The following is a 21,164-nucleotide window of genomic DNA, read 5'->3' as shown; positions in this document are numbered from 1 at the left end:
CCTTTTGTTAAAAATGCTTACAGCTAGTGTATAGTGAGATTTGTAATCGTAATATTTGAATATCACCAAATAGAAAGCTTGGTGAGCTATTTCTGTGTACATATATACTAGCTATATTATCAAATTATCATCAGCTTAATCACTTTTGTTTTAATTAAAGCTGCCTCTGTTTAATCTCGGAGAACTAGACAGACTGTCAAGGTTTTATGTATATCCGTATTTCATCTTTAGCACATGTCTTCGAAATGTCAAGAATGTATCAATGATGCATTGGCGTCGTACGAGAGCCGTTTTTAGGTAGGTAGAGTAGAGCAACTTTTCCAATTGTATTTGCGATCTAAAATGCAACTCATATTTTTTGTAGTACCTATATAGTTTGGCGCCGTTATATGTCGCACTTGCAGCTAAATGCCGTAACCGCCGCTAAATGACGCAAAATCTTCTGTTGTCATATGTCTCTATTGTCCGTTAAATATAACAAGATTTTTCGTTGCCGATAAATATCGCAACACTGCCGTTTAATATCGCCAAATGTATATTCATGATAAAATTAAGTTAGCTATTACAATAAACATTGAGTAAATGTTTGTATATATTTAGTATTTTTGGGATGTAAAGGAATGTCTTGATCCATCTGCCGACGCAAGAGAAAAAAATCTTTTTTTTAAAGTAGATTGGTGTACAATGGGCAATTTTCAAGAAACATTTTAATTGATAAAACAAAACAAACAGACAAACAATAGAAATGTATAATATGAATATTCTTACAAAATATTTCTTGAGCAAAAATAATTATCTAGTTCAACATTTTTTGATATGACATTTATATAATGGATTGCCAGTATTTTTTTTATTCTAGAACATTTCATAATCAACATCCACATGTTTCATGGTTCACTTATTTCTTGGTTTTGTACCTTATACTATCAACATAAATATTTGTGATATTGTATACCTTTCGTTAAAAATCAATTTACTTTAATATCCCTTTCATTTGCGATTAAAATTTAAAAAAAACAATTGATTTGCAACTACGCTACTTGTTAGGTGTTCATCTTTTAAGCATATTGTTTTGCATACTTTGCAAATTGATAACTGGACTTGTGTCCATTTACTTGCCGCCACTGCTGAGGGTTCGAATCCCGCCAGGGAATTGGCATTCTTTCATGTGAGGAAGCTATCAAGCTAGCTTACGGAACGTCAGTGGTTCTACTTAAGTTCCCGATCGTGCATGGGGATGCACCAGAGGTCTTCCTCCACCAGTAAAGTTGGAAAGTCGCTATATGACCTTACTGCGTTGTTGTGACGTTTAAATGTCAAAAAACTAATGAAGACTTTTCATATCCTTATTAGAAGTTTTAAAAAACTTATTAGGAAAAAAAAATGTTGTTTGTTCTTTATATAAAAAAACCTATGTATAAAAAGATTCAAATTAGGTCTTTTAATTATTTTATGTTAAGATTTTCCAAAGCTCCAACTAATCAAGATTTTGTTTCTCAACCCCTACTTATACTTATAATGAAACTTCTTATTAAGAGTTGCAAAGTTGCTTTTACGTTTATTTCTCCTTATTATGAGTAAAAAATTCCTAATAAATTTTAACTGGGAGTAACAGTTGCAATAAGGATTTTTATCTCTCCTATTTAGGAGTATAAAAGTTCTAATTAAGCTATTCTAACTCCTAATTAAAAGTGATAAAATCCCTAGGAGTTCTAACAATTTTAAAGGATAGGACAATTGGATAAAAAAACCAACACAAATTAAGTATCAATTTTAAAGAACATTAATATTTTGCACCAGACCATACCAAAATATTTTTGAAAACGTAACTTTATTAGAGATTTTCGATCATGCGAACACATACATGCATCGAGGACATATTGTAAGGAAGGTGACCGTGCGTCCACATACGTGCGCATCACAGGCTTTCTTTTCTCTTACGAGAAAGGGACAAAGAGCTGGCCGCCCTTTTGTTAAAGGACATACAATGTACTTAAAAATATGCCATTTCCTTATTTTAATTGGTATAAGGAGGCTATTTTTCACAGATACATTGTATGTCTTGAATTGGTTTATATACAACACTAGTAAGCGGGTATCATCTTTTGTCCTTTTAAGTCCGCGATGAAATTTTAAGAAGGTCATATCTAATTTCTTGTTTACAGTTTTTTCTACTTTTTTTGCTATGCATAGTATAGAATTATCTTACTTTTGCAAAATATGAACGTTTCAAAAACTTTTGATACGCATTGGATATGCGAGACACATTTCACACTTAGTTTGCAAATATTAACCTGGGGGCATTTTTGCCAAAGTACGCATTTAATTTTTTTATTTGACTTATCCTACTTGTTGTAGAAAAGGTAATGTAATGGGCTGCAAGAAGTACTAAGCCGGTTCAGTGCAGCCTGGGTTACATGTATCTCTATACTGGTGTAAAGGTGCAGTGTCTACAACTTTTACACAATGAAGCTTAGACTCGAACTCAAAATGGTAGATAAAAATAAAACGTTGATCACATTAATCATACTTTGCATAACTTGTCGTGTCAGCCTACATTTTCGTTTGTTTTTGCTCATCTGTGAGCATATGAGGGACCCGGTGCGCAGCCAAAGGCATATTGTCTCTTACACTGTTTATCGTTCAATCAATCGATTTATGATTTAACAACGGCATCACTTTTTCTGTCACCACACAGTGAGGTCGGACTTTTTTATAGTTTAATTTTTTAATTAACTCCCAGCCATCTTCATCAAAACCAAACTACTTCCCAAACTGGTTGAAGCTTTAATGCATCCTTTCTATAAATTTCCGGCAAATTGCCATAAATTTCTACGGACGCACACTGAGTTGTGCCTGAGTTTTAAAGAATACTGATTTCAGTCACATTCAACGCGTTATTTAAATTTTCTGTATTAGATCACCTGTGCGGTATGGTATACACGTGGATCATGTGCATCGTTAACATTGACACACATTAATAGGAACATGGTTACACTAGCATTGTGTAAAAGTAATGTCGCATTAACAAGTTACACAAATATTCTACGAACATAAAAATCATCGTCGTTATTTCTTTGTTCCTTATAAAAGAAACATCGCAATTAAGGAACTTTCATTTGGCAAGGATATGTAACTTTATTTTAAAATGCAATTAGAATATAGAACATATAAAGAAGCAAAATCTAGATTCACAATGTATATTTAAATACAAAAAAACACGTGTTACATCGAATTATAATAACTGAAGAAAACTGTATAACGAGAACATAGTTTATAATTTTGTATTCTTTTCATACGTATTATCGCCAGAAAAACCTTCATTACTTTTCCCATTGCTCATGACATTGTCAGTATTATATTTTGGAAACAAAGGAATAAAACGTAGACATTTTTGGCGCTTTAAACATTGTGGAATTAACGGCTCATACACTTCCTTCCCTTCAATAAAAATGGCAGAGTTCTCTTCTGGCGAGGGATTTTTCCAAGCAGATATGCCTCTTTCTTTGTCCGTTCCTACAAAATAATCGCATGAAATATTTTATCTTGCACCATCAATTTAAAACACACCACTATATATCACAATGCGGGGCGTCCGTGACCGAGTGGTTAAGGTCGTTGACTAGAAACTACTTAAGCGTCACCGTTGTGGGCTTGAATCCTGTCAGCGACTCAGGATTCTTTCACGTGAGGCAGCTTACGGAACCTTGGTGAATATACTCAGATTTCCGTTCGTGCCTGAAATAATGCACGAAGGGACATTTTAGGTTCTCCTACACTAGCTAAGCTGGGCAGTCGCTATATAACCCAACCAAAGAAAAGTATCCTAATTCCTCCACTAGTAAAGCTGGAAAGTCGCCATTTGACCCAACCAAAGAAAACTTTCATAATGCAACAAAATTTGCGAATTTTCATTCACTGCTGATTTATATACATGTAATAGTAAAAAGGGTTTTGACGTCGATGCTATTTTTGCGATGGTCTCTAATTTGGGGAGAGTTAACTGATATCTCTTTAGAAATTATGAAACAGATCGGTACTTATGCAAATCTTTCTAAATTATTCGCTCGTTGCTTTTTCAAAAATATTCTCGCTATTTTTCTTACCTGGAATGGTATTATCCATGAAGCATGCGATAAACCCGCCTAGGAAATTTGGATTTCCTAGAAACATTGCGATTACTTGGTCTAAACCGTTGTTTCCTGGAATATAAATGTATTTTTGTTTACTCATTTCAAAATAAACAAACAAAAAAGAGTGTTGTACATTTATTTCGCCGATCTTTGTCATAACTGATTAACGTATTATGCAATGTTTTAATACAGATTAGAATGCATAGCACGACTATTTAAATAACTATTCATTTAGCGTTTATTTAGCATTTTCTAAGAGTTTTTACCTCATGTTTCATACAGATCTTATGTTATTATATGTATTTAAATCGTTGCTAGAATGCATGTGGGGGATGGCGGGGGGATTTCACCTTTACGGTTATTTTACCTGTATCAATTGCACTCGCATTTTTTTCCATCCAGGTAGGAACCAGCAGGCCAACAAACACGGCTGTACCAATAATAGATAAATTTCTCGTAGATGAGAGATCTATAACTTGTAGGTTAGATAGGTTCACGCCAACAAACACACCTGAAACAAAGGCATAACTATATGAACCAGTGGTTTATTGTACATCTTTTAAGGGACCCTACCGAAGTTTTTTTTACAAGATGGAACTGGAAATATTTTCTTTCCGAGATTTGTACACCATTTGATTTAGGTCTGGGCCAATAGCATGTGTACAAATTTTAACTATATTCCACATTTTTTTCCAGAAAAATTATTTTATTAAGCAAGCATGAAGACGCAAAAATGAAAAGCGTTGCAACGCTTTTCACTCACATCGGGCTTAGAATCGCATAAAACTTAATATTCTATTTAATACTGAGTATATTTTTCAATTCTTGACCTAAGTTGAGCTTCTTTAATGTAAATGTGCTGCAAAAATTATCCATGCCATAGTTTTCTTCTAAGTAATGTTTTGTCATAACATAAACATTTTTTATTCATAAGTGGGTCAAGTCTAAGAATAAAACGAATTGTTAATGATATGTTATACATGCTCCTTGCAACAGATCTTTCAATAGTTTCAAGGGAGTGAAACACTGATGCAAACTCTTTCGCCCCAACACTTTATATCTTGTAGAATTTATATTTGCAATTGATGTATGTTTGTATCAACAAATATATATGCCATGAAATATCATCAAATTAAAACGAATAAAACTTTTGAACTAACGATGAAATAAACAGGCAGGAAAAGTAATTGCCTACAAAAAGAAGATGATTGCATTGTTGGTGGTATTGGTAGTTTTCACTCCGGATCACGACAGAAAGCCACATTGAATTTACCAGAGCACAGTTCAGCCACCGAATCGTTTCTGGGCAGGCTGTCAAGCAGTTTACCAGTACTAGTTGTTGAAACTTATATAACTTCTGTACATGTCAGAGCAGAGGGACCGTGCGTAATACCGTGGAAAGGATTTCATGTTCAATCACAACGAAAGTGGCCTGCGCCGTCCGGGAATTGAACATTGCATTGTTCATATGGCTTAAATTCATATCAATTAAAGTAATAATAGATTCATACCAATTATAGTGATAATCACTCCTCCAAGAACGGGATATGGTATACTGATAAACACCGCTGACACTTTGGCAAGGATTCCCAACACAACATAAATCACAGACATTGCAATAAACACATGGCGGCTGGCTACCTGGACACAGGAGAGAGGAAAACATTCTTAAAATAAAAACATGTTTAACATATGGTGAAATCACTTGATTTTAAATTAATAACTGTTATATCAACGGTTTTTATTCGGAGAAATAAGAAATATAACTTTATAAAACTTATATTTCCAGGAATCTGTTTGGTTTATACACAATTTGTTTGAGTTTGAATGTGTAGGAAGTTATAAGCTTACAGACACACTTTTAAATTCGTTCCAGGGACCAACCAGTACTGAGCTATGAGTACACAGTTTCTTTCACAAGGAAACAACGGCTTGCCCCTTACGGGACTTGGGCTATCTGTAGATTACTAGTCCAATGCGTTAATCACCTAAAAGGCATATTTTGTTATAACTTAGCTACATTTTCTTTGTTGTTAAATGTTATTGACGTACACTCAGAGGCACTTATAACCCGACACTTACATTTTTCGATACAAATCGGTTATTTATGAACGGATTTTGTTCAACTTACACTACAAAGTTCAACATATCATACGTACAACTTGGAATTATATTTACAATTAATTGGCAATAAAATAGAGAAAATAACAAAACAAATATGCATCTTCGAAATAAAAAATCACAGAATGGCTGTTAATGTCGTAACAAAATGAAAAGTCGCTGAATCCTACTAAATATGTATGTTAATCAGTTCCTATGCATTGTTTGTCATCCCATGGATATAACAAAGTGTAAACACCTGTCTCATGGTTATGACGAAGTTCTCATGAAAGCTTGGGGAATATTTCTCCATTCCTGAATAACTGGGCTTGCTCGAGTTCCAGCAACTCCTGCCTCCAAAGTCACCAGATCTAAACATCACACTTATGGGCTGAACTGAACAGGCGCGTGAGAAAGCGACAAGAAGCCCCCCCCCCCCCCCACCCGCAAGTTGCTGAACTCAAGCAAGCCCTTGTTCAGAAATGGAGAACTACCTACGAGACAGAGGTGTTATCGTTGCTATAGCCAATTGGGAGGACATACAAAGTATTAGAACTGGCTAACAGACATATTTAGTGGGATTCAGAGACTTTTCATTGTGTTGTTTTCTGTGATTTTTTCATTTTGCAGTAGCATATTTGTTTTGTTATTTCCTTTATTTTCTTTTGGACGAATTGTGAATATAATTCTAAGTAGTAAGTACGATATGATATTTTTTATGGTTCAAATTTGAAGAAAATCCGTTCATAAAATTTAATAAACACTTTATACAGACAAATGTAAGTGTCGGGCTTTAAGTGCCTCTCAATGTACATGTACATATTATTTGTTAACAACAAAATAGAACACAGATCTATCGTCTGAACCTTTGTCATCCCAATAGCGCCAATGTTACCACCATATGTTGTAGTGGCATGACCTACACCAAACAGTCCAGAAATCATGCTACAAAAACCTTCCACTGCTATTCCTCTGTTAACAGCGTGGCTTGGTGGTGGTGGAACTCTACATATAGCTGCAGTGGCGTAATAATCGCCAATAGAATCAAGAATGGAAGTGAGTGTAGCAATGAGGAACCCTACTATAGCACTGACGCTGAACAGGGGACTGCCAAATTGTCCTGAAAAATACAAATGGTATTTATATATAAATTAGAATTCATTTGTATATCATTTTCAATGAATAGTCAATTGTATTTTGTATATGGATATTACTGGACGAGTGGTTAAGGTCGTTGACTTCAAACCGACATGGATTCGTATCCCGACAGGAACTTTGGATTCTTACATGTGACGAAGCTATCCAGCTAGCTTACGGAACTCGGTTGTTCTACTCAGGTGCCCGTGCGTGCCTGAAATAATGTACGGACGGGTACCTGAGGTCTTCTTCGGAAGCCGCAATATGGCCTGTATAGTGTTGGTTCGCCATAAATTCCAACCATAAAAGTATATTTATTATAATTACATTTGATTATATCGAAAATGAGTAAACTTAATTTCTAACGAAGCAGAAGTTGGAGTATCCATACTCTTTGCTAAAGAAACGTAGAGCATTCATTACATATTGTCTAAAAATGTTTACTTTTTACGAAAGTTAGTATGCTTTTGTTTGTTTTGTTTGGTTTTACGGCGCACCGACACAATTTAGGTCATACGTCACCGAATCAGGACAGATGATTTTGGCTATCCTCGGCGATACAAACTTAAGGTCAAAACCACTTCACCTGCTGGAGCTAAGAGATGCATAGACTCCAGTAATTCGAACCCTTTTAGTCGCCTCTTACGATCACACAGGATAAAACTAAGTCTGCAATTTTGATGCCTCAACCCTTCAAGGCAACCTCTTAGCCGCAAGGGGAATATATCTAGTATGCACATATTGTTTGATAATTCAGTGTAGTATAAAGTTCAACTGTCTAAAAAGTTTTACTTTTTATAATATTTAGTATGCACTTTTAGTTAGATAATACAATCATGACCATGTACATTGTTAACGCAAGCTATGATTGCATAGAAAATGGTTGAATAAACAATAATCCTATACAACTTTGGTCTGGTGCATTTCTCTAACGATCTGTATCAGGTTGCCTAACTTGCAACTTATTTAGACTGTAAACATTTATTACATATATCAAAACTTTTACCTGGGTGAGGAAGATAGAACCATTCCGAATCAGTTATTACGTCTGCACGAGCGTCTGTCCGGGCTTTGTATTGTATGTTAGTTTTATCGGTTGGAAATGCCCCAGCTGCCGTCATGATGCCGCATACAGCCCATCCAGTTATTATTGAAATCAGAATCTGTTAGATAATAATAAAACATCACCATGTATGGCATCGAGTGCTAAATCATTCAAAACGATATACGTTATAATTATTACTGTTAAATAATTAACGATTAAGTTATTGTCCATATCATTTTATATTTTTCTTGGTTGGGTTTTATGTTGCACCAACACAGTATATATAGAGGTCATATGGCGACTTTCCAGTTTTATTGGCGGAGAACCACTGGCGTTATGTAAGTTATCCGGATATATCGCATAAAACAATTTAAAGTTCCTGACGTGATTACAACCCATTGCGGAACATCTCGGCTATTATCAATAATAACCCTTATCCGAAAACTGACGGAAAAGGCCAGAAAGTTGCGATTCCCTTCTTTGTCAAAGGGGCGCCTGAAGTCTTCCTCCGCTAGTAAATCTTATTAAACTCGCTATTGTAGAACCATTGTAGAATTGCAGAGTCAGGGTTACTTAAAATCCAAACAAACAAACAACCCCCCCCCTCCACAACAACAAACAATAAAAAAGCTAATAAATAATGCAGTATAAGAACAATAAAACAACAACATACAGCAAATACTTGATGAAGGGGATATCGTATTGTATGAAATCCTTTCTTTCTGGTCCAAGCCGGGATAATCATAGGTTTGTGCCCTAGATACATTGAAAGAACTACGCCTATCCCCCAAGTCCTAGAATATAGAAACCACATATTTTATTCAAGTAAGTATTTACTACGTTTAAGGCATTTGTAAAAGGTATGATTATTACGTTGCTTATTATCTTCATGGACTTTTTGGAAATCTTACCAGTAATATTAATGTGTTTATGTCAAAGAAATTTTTTAAAAGGTACCAGATATATCAACATTATTAATTTTATATCAACTGATTTGCCAATGTCTTATTTTCGCCTGGCGCCCCGCGGGGCGAAAATACGACAAAATATTAACTTTATCGTAAACTTCGTGTTTTTGCCTGGCGCCTCGCGGTGGCGAAACACGACATAACAATAATCAGCCACAATAACATTCAATTATGAACTAAAAACATGTAAAACTCACATAAATGAAATTCCCCAATGGACCTGCGTATACTCCATCGCCGGTTTTACGATATATAAACCTATGAGTAAAATCGTCGGAACAATTGTTATTGGGCCTACAAAGCGAAGTAACAAGCCAACAAGCCCCGTAGCACCAATCAGAAAATGTAGAAATCCTGCAAGGATGAGTGGTCCCATCATCTATATGTATAGAAATATGGATATAAAATTGATATGTTAGTATACATATGTATCAACAGTCAACGATTCGAAATTAAAGCGCAAAGCTTATTACCAGATTTTTTTTTTTTTTTTTGGGGGGGGGGGGATATAAATAGAAGTGATATATTTACTTAATGGACTGGTATTCTGTTTTATGTATTTTTCAAAGTAACATTCCCCAGAAATGGATTCAAAGTTACAAACATAAGTTACCTCTCTAACACGTATATCAATTAATTGTTCTTGGAGATCCGCTTCGGTGATATTGTTAGATGTAGAATTCAGAACTCCTGGAACTTAACAAAACAAAATGTCACATTAACAGATAGTCAGTCCTGAATATGCGCCCTTTAAAATTACGCCTTAAAGGGACTCATCTGAGGTCTTTTGACATGACGGGACTGGAAATAATTTCCCAAGATTTGTGTTCCATTTGATATCGATCTGAACTAATAACATTAAGTGTAAATTCTCAGATCATTTCCGCGCCCCGTTTTTCCAGAATAATATTTTTATCCTGTAAAATGACACAAAAATGAAAAGCGTTGTAACGATTTTCACTGAAATCCGGCTAAAATGCACTAACCATCGATTTTAAATTAAATCTGAGTATAATTCTTTACTTTAATTGCAGATTTTTTAATTTAAAGTGATTCTCTTTATCTATGTAAAAGAAATCATTTTTAAAGCTTTTAGTCTTCAGTTGTGTCCCTTTAATATAACAAAAGTAACTGAATATCCTCTGTTCCGTTGATTAAGTCAAATGAGTCATCTAAATGAGTGACGATGGTTTTATCGCATAATCAGTTTACACATGTACTAACATCTATCCGTTCGTCCGTCCGTCTATCCGTCTCACATTTTTTGTCAGGAGCGTAAACATTTGAGATATCAACTGGGAACTTTATAGTTAGATAGATCTCATTAAGGACAAGAATGGCAACACTACATTTCATAATTCCTGAGTTATTGCCCTTTTGGAATTATGCATTTTTAATTTGTGTAACATATGTATATGTAACAGTATTTGTGATATAAACTTGAAGCGTCACAGGTTCATATATCTTATTAGGAACGAATGCAATGCACAGTAATGATAACTTACCCATCATAATGTTTTAGTTATTGCCTTTTGGTATTTTTCATTTTTGGGCTGGCGATTTTACGCCAGACCATATTTACTCCAATTAAGCAGTCTAACCTGTTTTTCGTTACCAAAACCGCCTTCCAGAAACCTAAGATCATCCATGTCAGCATACGAATTTGCAAATAAAATTTAAACTTACACATAGCATTTACGTCACACCTGCTCGCATCCATCTTATTTAAAGCTATAATTGGTACAGCGTAAGAACCTGATGGTCCTTGATATACAGGTAGCCGGATTCCAAACATGACCTGTAGGAATGTTGTTACACCAGACAGCATGAATGTTGAACTAACGAGTTTTCTTATAAACACCCCGTCTTCAAGTGCACATGCGGCTTCAGCAACCAAAAGTGGGAGAACGATAGACCCAACAATAGAGATTAGACTTTGCTGTAATGGACAAGTTTGTTTGTTTGTTTGTTTGTTTCATTTTACGCCTTTTACAACAGTATTTCAGTCATATAGGCGGGTAGTTTCCTAACCATCGTTCCTGGAGAGTGACACCAGTACTAGACTACCTTCCTCCGCGCTAATAATGGACAAGAAGTTGTTTATCTACTAACAGGTTTTCTAGTGGAACCAAATGAGCAAGCATCTCAGTGATGAGAGGTACAAGAAAATAAAATGTTTTAGCTCATTATAAAGCTGTGTGCCTCCAGATAAGCAAAAAAAATCAAGAAAATCTACTATGACAAACATGTACTACTATTGAAATATTTAAAGTATAAATATTCACATTTCAAGTTATGATTTACATTGCATATGCAATGAATGACTGATTTTGAAGTATTTATAACAATATTTCTACTACGTGACTAACGCAGTAAGGGCTATTTTAGAATATTTTGACCTTTATTTAGCAATTCTGTATTAATTACTTTCTTTGTTCACTTTATAATGTTTTACCTAGATTTTCAAATTTTTCAAAAAAAAGAAAGAAATAATTAACATGAATCTGGAGGCATGCGGCTTAAAGCAAGTAAAAGAAATCAATGACTTATTGCTAAAAAAACAAGAATAAAGGCCTTATTGAAGTGCCTAATGCTCAAATCGATTTTCTCACACAAATGAAAGTTTTATTAAACATAGGTTTCTAGTAGTCATGATTAACAACCACAGTTCAAATCAACTATTAGGACTATATACCATTGGAGTTTCAGAAAAGAATATATTTTAAGTTTTTTCTATGAACAGCAAGGAAAAACTCATGCCCCCCAGGGAAGGGTTACTGAGAAGAGGATCTTTGAATGTTTTACTACATACGTACAGACATCACATAACTTAAAGTAAACCATGACACTACAAAATGACCAATATCCACCGAAGACAATATTGATAGAAGTCAGCTAGAATATGCTTTATAAGCTTTGGCCCTTGACATTTCAAGAAGATTTATAAAGTTTATATATATATATTCAAAATATAAAGAAAACCCATGACCCCCTGGGCGAGACCAATTTTGATCGAGGAACAATAATTGGAAAAATCTTGTTATAAATCTACAAGACAATGTTTCAAGCCAAATATAAAAGTTAGATAATGTTGAACAATTATCAGTGCATTTTACTTTCAGATATGAAGAGTTAAAAAAGTATCTCCATACTTTGTATTTTAAAAAAACGTTTATGATACTTTGTCCTACTTATGCAACGGACTGCCACCATTTGAACAGCTTTAGTAGACCAGCCAATGATCATGTCTGTAGTTTGGTTAATATCTAGTTTTTGGTTTCATGGCATGGGAGATGTTGTTGAAAGAAATTATTGACGACGGATGACGCTCGAATAGGAACGACAGACACAGAATTATCAAATTAGTTCACCATGTGCACGTTGTGCTCAGGTGAGCTTAAAACGTGCGATATCGGCGATATGTTAATGCATGTTTACATAGTTACAAGCTTCATGGTGACTTGTAAAAACTGTTCACTGGTCTGAACTTAAATAAAATGTTCAATGATGTAATCGGATTTTTGATTATGTTACAAAAATTGAAATATGTACCTGAAATGCGAAGAAAAGTGTCAAATATATTGGTGGCGAATCATTAATCTTGTACAGTATAGGGCATTCCTCTTCAAACTCAACTTCAGTGTTGTTATCACCATCCTCGTCTTCAAATGGACTCTCAGAAATGGAACTGGTTACTGACTGTAAATAATACAAGAGTTGTCAATAGGACAGAGTGCTCGACTGCTCTCACAGGCAAGAACCTGGATAACGAAGAATTTCAAAAAACGTCATAATTATATCAAATCCATGTTAGAGTTATGAACCTTGGACAATGACCTCCTAAAATACTCTCAAATACCTGTGTGAAGTTTCTGTCCGGTCCTTTCAGTTGTTTGGAGATACCAACAACCTTGCACGCAAAAAATAACGAAAATGTGACGCCGAGGTGAGCAAAAAATGATAATCGGAGTAAAATTTAATGCATTAACTACATGTGTGTGCTATATTTCGAAATACAAATTCTTCACCTATATTAATGATGGGGGGAAACCGCAAACAAACAAATGCTATTTAATGGCATTATAATTATTTGTAGTTTAGATACAATTCAGTGTCAAAGTATCAATTAAATAATAATTATGTATGCATCAACTGATCTATGTCAATTTATTATTTCGCTTAAGGGCTAATGATGTACAAATACATTTGAGGATGTTTAAGATAGCTAAAAAAGCATATTAATGATACTTCTGTAAATAAGCAAGCATAAGACGGTGCTAGGGGGCGAAGATGGTTGCATTTATCACATGCATTTTCATGATTAAGTTCAATCGAATTCTGAAACACTTTTATTTTTATCGTATTTGGCAATCTATTGTGTACTTATTTTTTATCAAATGACTCACTATGATTCAATTAAAACTTAACCGTTTGATGATCTAAAATGTTTTGCTACTTTTGTATTAATATTATGATGATACACCGTTATAAATGTGTTTAAAAAGAGCAAAGACATATATCTAAATCAGTTAAACTTAATTCTCAAATACTTTTTTTCCTTAATGATAATCGATAATGACAATTTTCAAATTCCAAGATTCCTTTGTGAACTGGTGTCAACTAAATGAGAAAATATGCTTACTAAAGGAGAAGCCCAGCCTTGTAAAGAAGCTAAAGAATACCGCCTATATCTGGCAGCAACTCCACTCCCAATCGCCGTAGAATTTCTCTTTCCTGGGTTGTGACCATTACCGATATTATTGCCAGTCTCTGTTAAAGTTTTTACATCAATACTCGTTGCGTGTGATTTCCGGTCACTTTGCAAGCTGCGCTTACGTTCTTTATCTGGCCCTTGCATTATTGTTTTCACTGTTTTTATGTATCCTAAATGGAAATAAATATATCGTATATTAATTGATATTGGAAGTTTTGCCTCACGTCCATTGAGCTTAATAACTTCTTTCGTTTGTTTAATTTCTCTGTTGCCTGTGATTTGCAGAATTTAAAAGAAAGTATGTTCTAGGGACATGACCGTTTAGTATTTTACAGCGTAGAGTTCTGAATTTCTGAGAAAAAATAATATAGGCCGTTATGAATATTTGAGAATTTAACAAAGTTCTACATCTAGGGGGTTATGACACCATATTGTTTGGTAACTTTGGTAACCGTGTTATCATGAGTTGACATTTTGTTAAGCAGAAAGTGTATGCAATGTTTCTCCATAAAAGTACTTGTTTTTGTTTTTTGTTTTCTAAAGTCAATGTCTCCATCTATATCATCATCAAGATCATCGCTTAGTTTGAAAATTTCATGTCAAGAATCAAGATATCAATTTCTATAATTTTTGTTTTTAGCTCCTCAGTAAAGTCGGTCAAACCTTAATCTTAGCTTACGGTGGACGCAGTTTTTAGACATATAAAGTAAATAATATGACATATAAGGATCAGAGAGAAAAAAATAAGAATTGATAAAATATAAACTGTTTTATGAACATTTGATAAAGATTTGTCATTTACGAAAGAAATGCGTATTACCTCTCCTTTCAAAATCTAAATCCGAAAATGTTAGTAGTGTGGTCGATAGTAAACACGTTCACTTTTCGTACTTGTTTGTTTTCACGGTGTCTGCATTTGTGATGGGCCATCTTATTAATGCTCATCCACACAACAATTAACATTTAGTGTATCGAGCGCCACTGAATTCAGCTTTCGTAACATGAACCTTTTAAATTAATTACAATAACACTACTGTGACCTTTTGCCCCAATAATGGGTCATAGAAAGAATCAATTTGATAATAATCAGGTACACTAGCTCTTATTATTATGATAAAGAAATGACACACAGACAATTCGTCAGAGAGACAATTTTAATTTCTTTTTAAGATAAAATAATTAAACAATAATATAGAATAGAATAGAAGATGATAATGATGTTTCAATCAGGTTTGCTTTAATCAGAAGGCAAGCTACCGTCCACGCCCCTCTAGCACCAGCTTTAGCAGGAATCAACATTTAAACAAGAAAAAAGCCGAATTTTAACATGTGCCCAGCTTTCTGTCAGGATATACAAGGCTTGTTATTTCTTATAAAGTAGAAAAACGGAATCCCTAAAGAACGCCAAAAACGACAAAATTGAAAATGTTGCAGGCTCGGTTTGATTGAGCCTGTTCATGGAAGGTACTTGAAAATGCAAGTTACGCGTCCACGTCTTTAGCACCGTCTTAAGCAGAATTCAACATTTAAACATGAAAATAGTGAAATTTTGAATTTAGAAACATCCGAAGATGTGTTCATATGACCCATAAAGAAATACTGTTTTTTGTGTTCAGTAGCTACGAAAATGTTTCTTTTAAAACCAGTCTGAATTTCTTATTCTTTTAGGGTTGTGTTTATCATTATATGGTGAATCTTGACTCAACTACAAAATTGAATGATTGTCGTTGTATCATAGCAATGTTTGGATATTTGGGTAAAAAAAAGCATTTACATTTCGGGAAAAGAAATTGACAATAACTTATGCCTGTTAAGGACGCAACACAACGTTAAGCTTATTAAAATTTTCAAGATCGCTCCACCTGTATAGAGTGTGGAGGATGGAATCAATATCAATCTAGATTACATGCAATGACAAGAGAAATGTTGAATAGCGTTTATTTGGTTTAAACAAACCTGCGTATTATAATACAATAGCATGATGCGCGGTTTAAAAACTACACGACATTAGTTAAATGTATCGCCGTTAGGTGCTGCACAGCATGTTTTTCGTATTAACAAATCTATATATATATAAATAATACAATAACATGACGAGCGGTTGCAAAACTACACGACATGAGCTAAATGTATCAACAAGGGAAGGCGTCGTTCAATGAACGCAACCCCCACATGACCCAGCAACAAGAACCAGTGGCAAGGAGCCAAAGCGGACCTCAAACAAAAACAGGACAGTGCACAAGGCAGTGCATGGACAGGCCAAAATCACCAAAATGATAAATAATCTGCAACCGACAAGGAACCACAAGAAAACAAACAAATGATTGAATAATAGGAAATAATTTGTACCTGATAAGGAACTCAAAGAAAACAAACGATTGAAAAACAGGCACACAAAGTCAAAGGGCACAGGAGAAGGGGACAAGAGGCCTGGGAAGGGGGGGGTAAATTAAAAATAAAACAAGACCAGGGGCAAAGGGGAATACACTTACCGTAGACGAGAAAACAACAAGGGTCACAAGCAAAAGTGTCACCATAACAGTATGAAACAAAATAGACATCTGAGGAACACATAGGGGCGCCGCCTTGGAACGATCAGCAGCATAATATTGACTGCTGGGGAGCCCAAACCAGTTCATGGCACACCAAACCTCACTCTTAGCCCAACCATATTCCTATAAACAAGGCAGTGTAAATAAAATGAATCTCCACCAAGTGAAATTCTAACAGTTGTTATGGTTACAAAAGGTTAAATAGGTAAAACACCAAAATGATCATGTAGAAACATATAAAAGTAAACCCAATAACCATAACAAAAGTACTCAATGTCCTAAAGGAAGACAGAGCAACAAGAAAATCACCTACAATCAGCCTACTATCTCCTGGCTAGAGCTTGATATCACTCTAGTCGGCGCACCATAGGAGGGCATAGTGGGAAGCGCCGTAACGCCCAATGAATATGGCACCCACCTGAGGAAGGCGATGGTAGCAGCAGTCGATGCTGTATCTTACAACAAAATGAACATTTTTAGTCCTTGCATTTAAGCGATCTATATGTACATAATACTGCTTAATATGAAAAAATGTTTTAGCACAATGTAGATTAGTTACATTGTGAATTTTCACACGATGAAGTGAATTAAAATATATTTTCTTTGAAGCGTCAGAAAAGTGCTAGTGAGGATATGTTAATTTTTGAAATATATTTAAACTCGAAACATATTTTAGCACCTAAATTATGTAAATTGTTTAACTATAAGCATAGTGAAAGTATAAACCCAGGCGTATGGGCCAAAGGCATATTCGTTCCTGCATCTAAAAAAGATATTTAAATAACATGCAGGTATTATATTAACCAGTATATTCTCCAAACATCGTTTTCAAAATCTTTAGATACTAGGGCCAAAACTTTTATTGAAAACAAACATTTGGTAATATGATTGTCAATACATATTTCGTCAGAAACGTAATTCTATTGATTGTTGTTTTTTTTTCTCGCTATGTTTGATAAAAAGAATCATGCGTCATGAAAACAAAAAAAAAACAATATTGTGCATTCGTAGATTTTAGAAACGCATTTTACCTCGTGAACAAAAATGGGATCTGTTTCAAATTGTTGAATTGATTAATATAAAATAGGTAAAATCATTGCATCAAATAGCTTAACCTTTTCTGATATGGCAATAATATGTTGAAAGATATTCATCGATCAATTAAAACTTTTGTAAGATAGAATGGTAATAATTATGTACGATGATTTTGAATGTTATAATGTTGTAGACAAGGGGAAACATTATCTCCACTTCTTTTATAATGTTAAATGATATGGAAACTTATATTTAAAATAACAGTGCTGATCTTGTAAAAATAGATCAAATGCATATTTTATGTTGCATTTTGCAGACGACACAGTGTTACTGTCGCTAGTTTGCTGTCATTCCTTAATAAATTGCATAGGCATGTGATAGGTATGTAAGCAACAAACATCTAATGTTACTGTTTATGGTGAAGTTTGAAGGGTTTCCCTTAATACTTTGAGATAGGAAGCATTATTAAATACTTTTATAAAATTGTTTATGTCCTTGGGACAGTTAAACAATGCCAGAGGTTCTTGGGAAGTCGGAGTTAAAGCATTATTAGAAACAATAGGATTTGCATGTGTATGAAAGGAAATTTCATTTGGTATCTAATGCAGGAACTAAATACTGCTATTGAAACATTGTACTGCCAATATTATCAAATATATGTTGATATGTAACAATGTCCAAATGGTGTACTTACAATATTTTTTTAATGTATAGCATTTGAAAAACAAATTATCATGTGTAAAATGATTCTAATCGTATAGCTCTCACTAGACTACCGCCACTCATGAAATATTTGTTTTCATACCATTCGATGAAAATAAATCCTGTATTAATAGAAAAAAAATAAATGTCCTCTGTGAATTTTATTTACGAGGAAGCATATATAGTTAATTTCAATTCAATTCAATTCAATTAAGCATTTCAAACAATGTCCTCAACCTCTGTGGCATTCTCAGCCGCGCTGGCGAATTTGTTTCCAGTACCAAACGAGTTCCTCAATAGAGGATTACCTCGGAGAAATGAATGACGAGATTTTCATCAAGTGGTTGAATCAAAAGCTAATTCCCAATCTTCCAGCACACTGTGACGTGGTGATAGACAACGCACCTTATCACACCATTTGCGATGACAAGTTTCTTACGAAATCTTGAAAGTACAAAAAGTGTGATGACGTCCTTGTTACATCGTTATAAAACACACCAAACATGATTGGGACGTGTGTGCTTGCAATAAAATAGATGATTTTCGTTGCAAGCCAACGTGTTATGCAAAGCCCAAAATCTCAATTGAATTGTATTTAACATTAGATATGTTATTTATATGTATGACACAAACACAAAGTACCCGTGCATTGGAAAAAAGATTTATTTGAAAGAAATTGAACTGCTGGGACTTGAACCTAGACCAGTATGGCTGTAAGTTTAGCGCGCTACCACTACACTACGTGAACATGATCAAATAAATATTACTATACTATACATACACACATGACTTACCTTTTCTGAAGTGCACTGATCCATGTTACATTCCAAACGGTTCCGAAATAATTATTTTTTTAGAACTAGAACAAATATTTGTAAAGTTTAACGTGTGTTTCATCTTTGTATGAATCACTTGTTTTTAAATGATAACTTTTCTTTCATATGCAACATATTTCCCTATCTAATTGTACATACATGTAGTATAATTAAGCTCTTCTCGTATAAATGTCACCGCCTTACGTATTACAATTGTTGGTGAGGAACATTAAAATTGAATATTATGCGTTAAATGACATCATACTTAAAAAGAAATCAACCGCAGTTATACGCCAACACCGTTTGTTGCGCGGCGTTACAATGCCCTAAAGGCTTTTTAAAATACAAATCTACAAAATATAGCGTTTACAGCATTTGCAATGCTGCGGGAGATATGCACCAAGTGATTTTATTTCTTCCCTCGAATGACCAGCACATTATATAATATGCACACACGACGCATAGTATGCTAGTTATTACAACTTTTCTCATGCATTAACATCGTCAGCAGCAGGACCGAAGGAGTTTATAAGTTCGAGGACCAGGGCTATGTTATTAATAATTAAGAGTTTTAAAAGCCTAATAAGAAGCAAATTAAAACCTTCTTTGGACTGTATAAATTCCTATTGAATAGAATAAAAAACTTATTAGATTAAATGTTTTCTAATTGCTATTGATAAAGAGGCTTATTTTCACAAGATGTCTTGATATGGTTTCAATACAATTGAAGTAATGGGAACCAAACGGGATATCAGTTTTCTATGGTAGCTGATTTCTGCAATTTCGTGTTTTCGTGTCTTCGCCCCGAAAGTCGAAAGGCGAAGACACGAAAACATACCTATTTGTCGTAATTTCGACTTTCGCCTTTCGGGGCGAAGACACGAAAACACGAAACATTCTAGGCGAAATAACGAAACTTAACACGCGAAGGGACAAACATTTCATTGTTTAAGTTTTCGTGTCGGCGGGGCGAAATCTTTCGTGTCCGCGCCCTTTGTTTGTCTTGTCTTCGCCTCGAAACGCGAAGGTCGAAATAACGAAAATACGGCAGATTTTCGTGTTGTCGTGATTTCGCCCCGAAACGCGAAAGTCGAAGTAACGACAATGACATTGTTTCGGGTTTCGCCTTCCGGTAGGCATGCACAGAACGAGTACCATATGCCAAATTGTTTCAAGATTGACGACATTTTGCATGAAATATGTGCACAAGTACACATATGCTACATATATAGAAAAAAATGGAGAGTAATAGCAATGGAAGTATCCTTTAATGTTTTGCTTCTGCTTGTTTTGTTGTTGTTGTTTTGTTTTGTTTTAATATGGACTTTAAAATTATGTTAATCTATTTAATTTAACTTATCAGCCTTGTATCGTGTAAACTGTATATTTATTAGAAAACTGATTTGTTGATAAATTTCAAGAATGTTGATTTTGAAAGGTAAGTTTAAGCATTGTTTGAACACACTTATCTCCAGTTTATCGACAGTTTATAAGAACACAATAATTCTACACACCACTCTTCAAAATTCGTTTGGTTTAAAGTTAATGTATTTTATTTTGATCAATTAAGATTTCTTTACATTTGATGTGAGATTGTACTGTTGTACATGGGTATGATCGATTTTTAGACGATATTTTGTTTGAGTAAGTGCGAGACCAATCTTGAAACAATTTGGGTACTCGTTCTGCGCATGCCTACCGGAAGGCGAAACCCGAAACAATGTCATTGTCGTTACTTCGACTTGCGCGTTTCGAGGGAAATTACGATAACACGAAAATCTGCTGTATTTTCGTTATTTCGACCTTCGCGTTTCGAGGCGAAGACAAGACAAACAAAGGGCGCAGACACGAAAGATTTCGCCCCGCCGACACGAAAACTTAAACAATGAAATGTGTGTCCCTTCGCGTCTGAAGGTTTCGTTATTTCGCCTAGAATATTTCGTATTTTCGTGTCTTCACCCCA

The 21,164-nt window shown here is 34.6% G+C and overlaps 1 protein-coding gene across 3 annotated transcripts; it reads right to left on the bottom strand.

Annotated features, from left to right (window-relative positions):
• Window positions 1-3,072: 3,072 nt before the first annotated feature.
• Window positions 3,073-19,414, bottom strand: LOC132716215 (solute carrier family 23 member 2-like). Of its 3 annotated transcripts, none has more exons than XM_060699433.1 (13): window positions 19,181-19,414; window positions 14,026-14,267; window positions 12,936-13,082; window positions 11,070-11,322; window positions 9,997-10,079; window positions 9,581-9,762; window positions 9,089-9,209; window positions 8,377-8,533; window positions 7,100-7,353; window positions 5,645-5,774; window positions 4,501-4,644; window positions 4,107-4,202; window positions 3,073-3,516 (listed from the first exon to the last, which is right to left on the bottom strand). In XM_060699433.1, the coding sequence occupies exons 2-13, from the start codon at window positions 14,239-14,241 to the stop codon at window positions 3,275-3,277; spliced, it is 2,025 nt and encodes a 674-aa protein (XP_060555416.1). In that variant the 5' UTR covers window positions 14,242-14,267; window positions 19,181-19,414; the 3' UTR covers window positions 3,073-3,274. The 3 variants fall into 3 exon arrangements, with proteins under 3 accessions (XP_060555416.1, XP_060555417.1, XP_060555418.1); XM_060699434.1 differs by lacking the exon at window positions 19,181-19,414 and adding an exon at window positions 14,918-15,097; XM_060699435.1 differs by lacking the exon at window positions 14,026-14,267.
• Between the last annotated feature and the right edge of the window lie 1,750 nt (window positions 19,415-21,164).

This window comes from Ruditapes philippinarum, unplaced genomic scaffold (genome assembly GCF_026571515.1).
Source record: "Ruditapes philippinarum isolate M1 unplaced genomic scaffold, ASM2657151v2 ctg863_1_1_1_1, whole genome shotgun sequence".
Taxonomy (NCBI): Eukaryota; Metazoa; Mollusca; class Bivalvia; order Venerida; family Veneridae; genus Ruditapes; species Ruditapes philippinarum.
This window is presented reverse-complemented; position numbering and strand designations above follow the sequence as displayed.

Excerpts from the sequence above, each read along its gene's own strand:
- LOC132716215 (XM_060699433.1), bottom strand. The coding sequence starts at position 14,241 with ATGCAAGGGCCAGATAAAGAACGTAAGCGCAGCTTGCAAAGTGACCGG. Across the intron at positions 13,083-14,025 it reads AAGGCTGGGCTTCTCCTTTA|TCAGTAACCAGTTCCATTTC; the intron begins GTAAGCATATTT and ends TATTATTTACAG. Across the intron at positions 7,354-8,376 it reads GTTCTATCTTCCTCACCCAG|GACAATTTGGCAGTCCCCTG; the intron begins GTAAAAGTTTTG and ends TGTATTTTTCAG.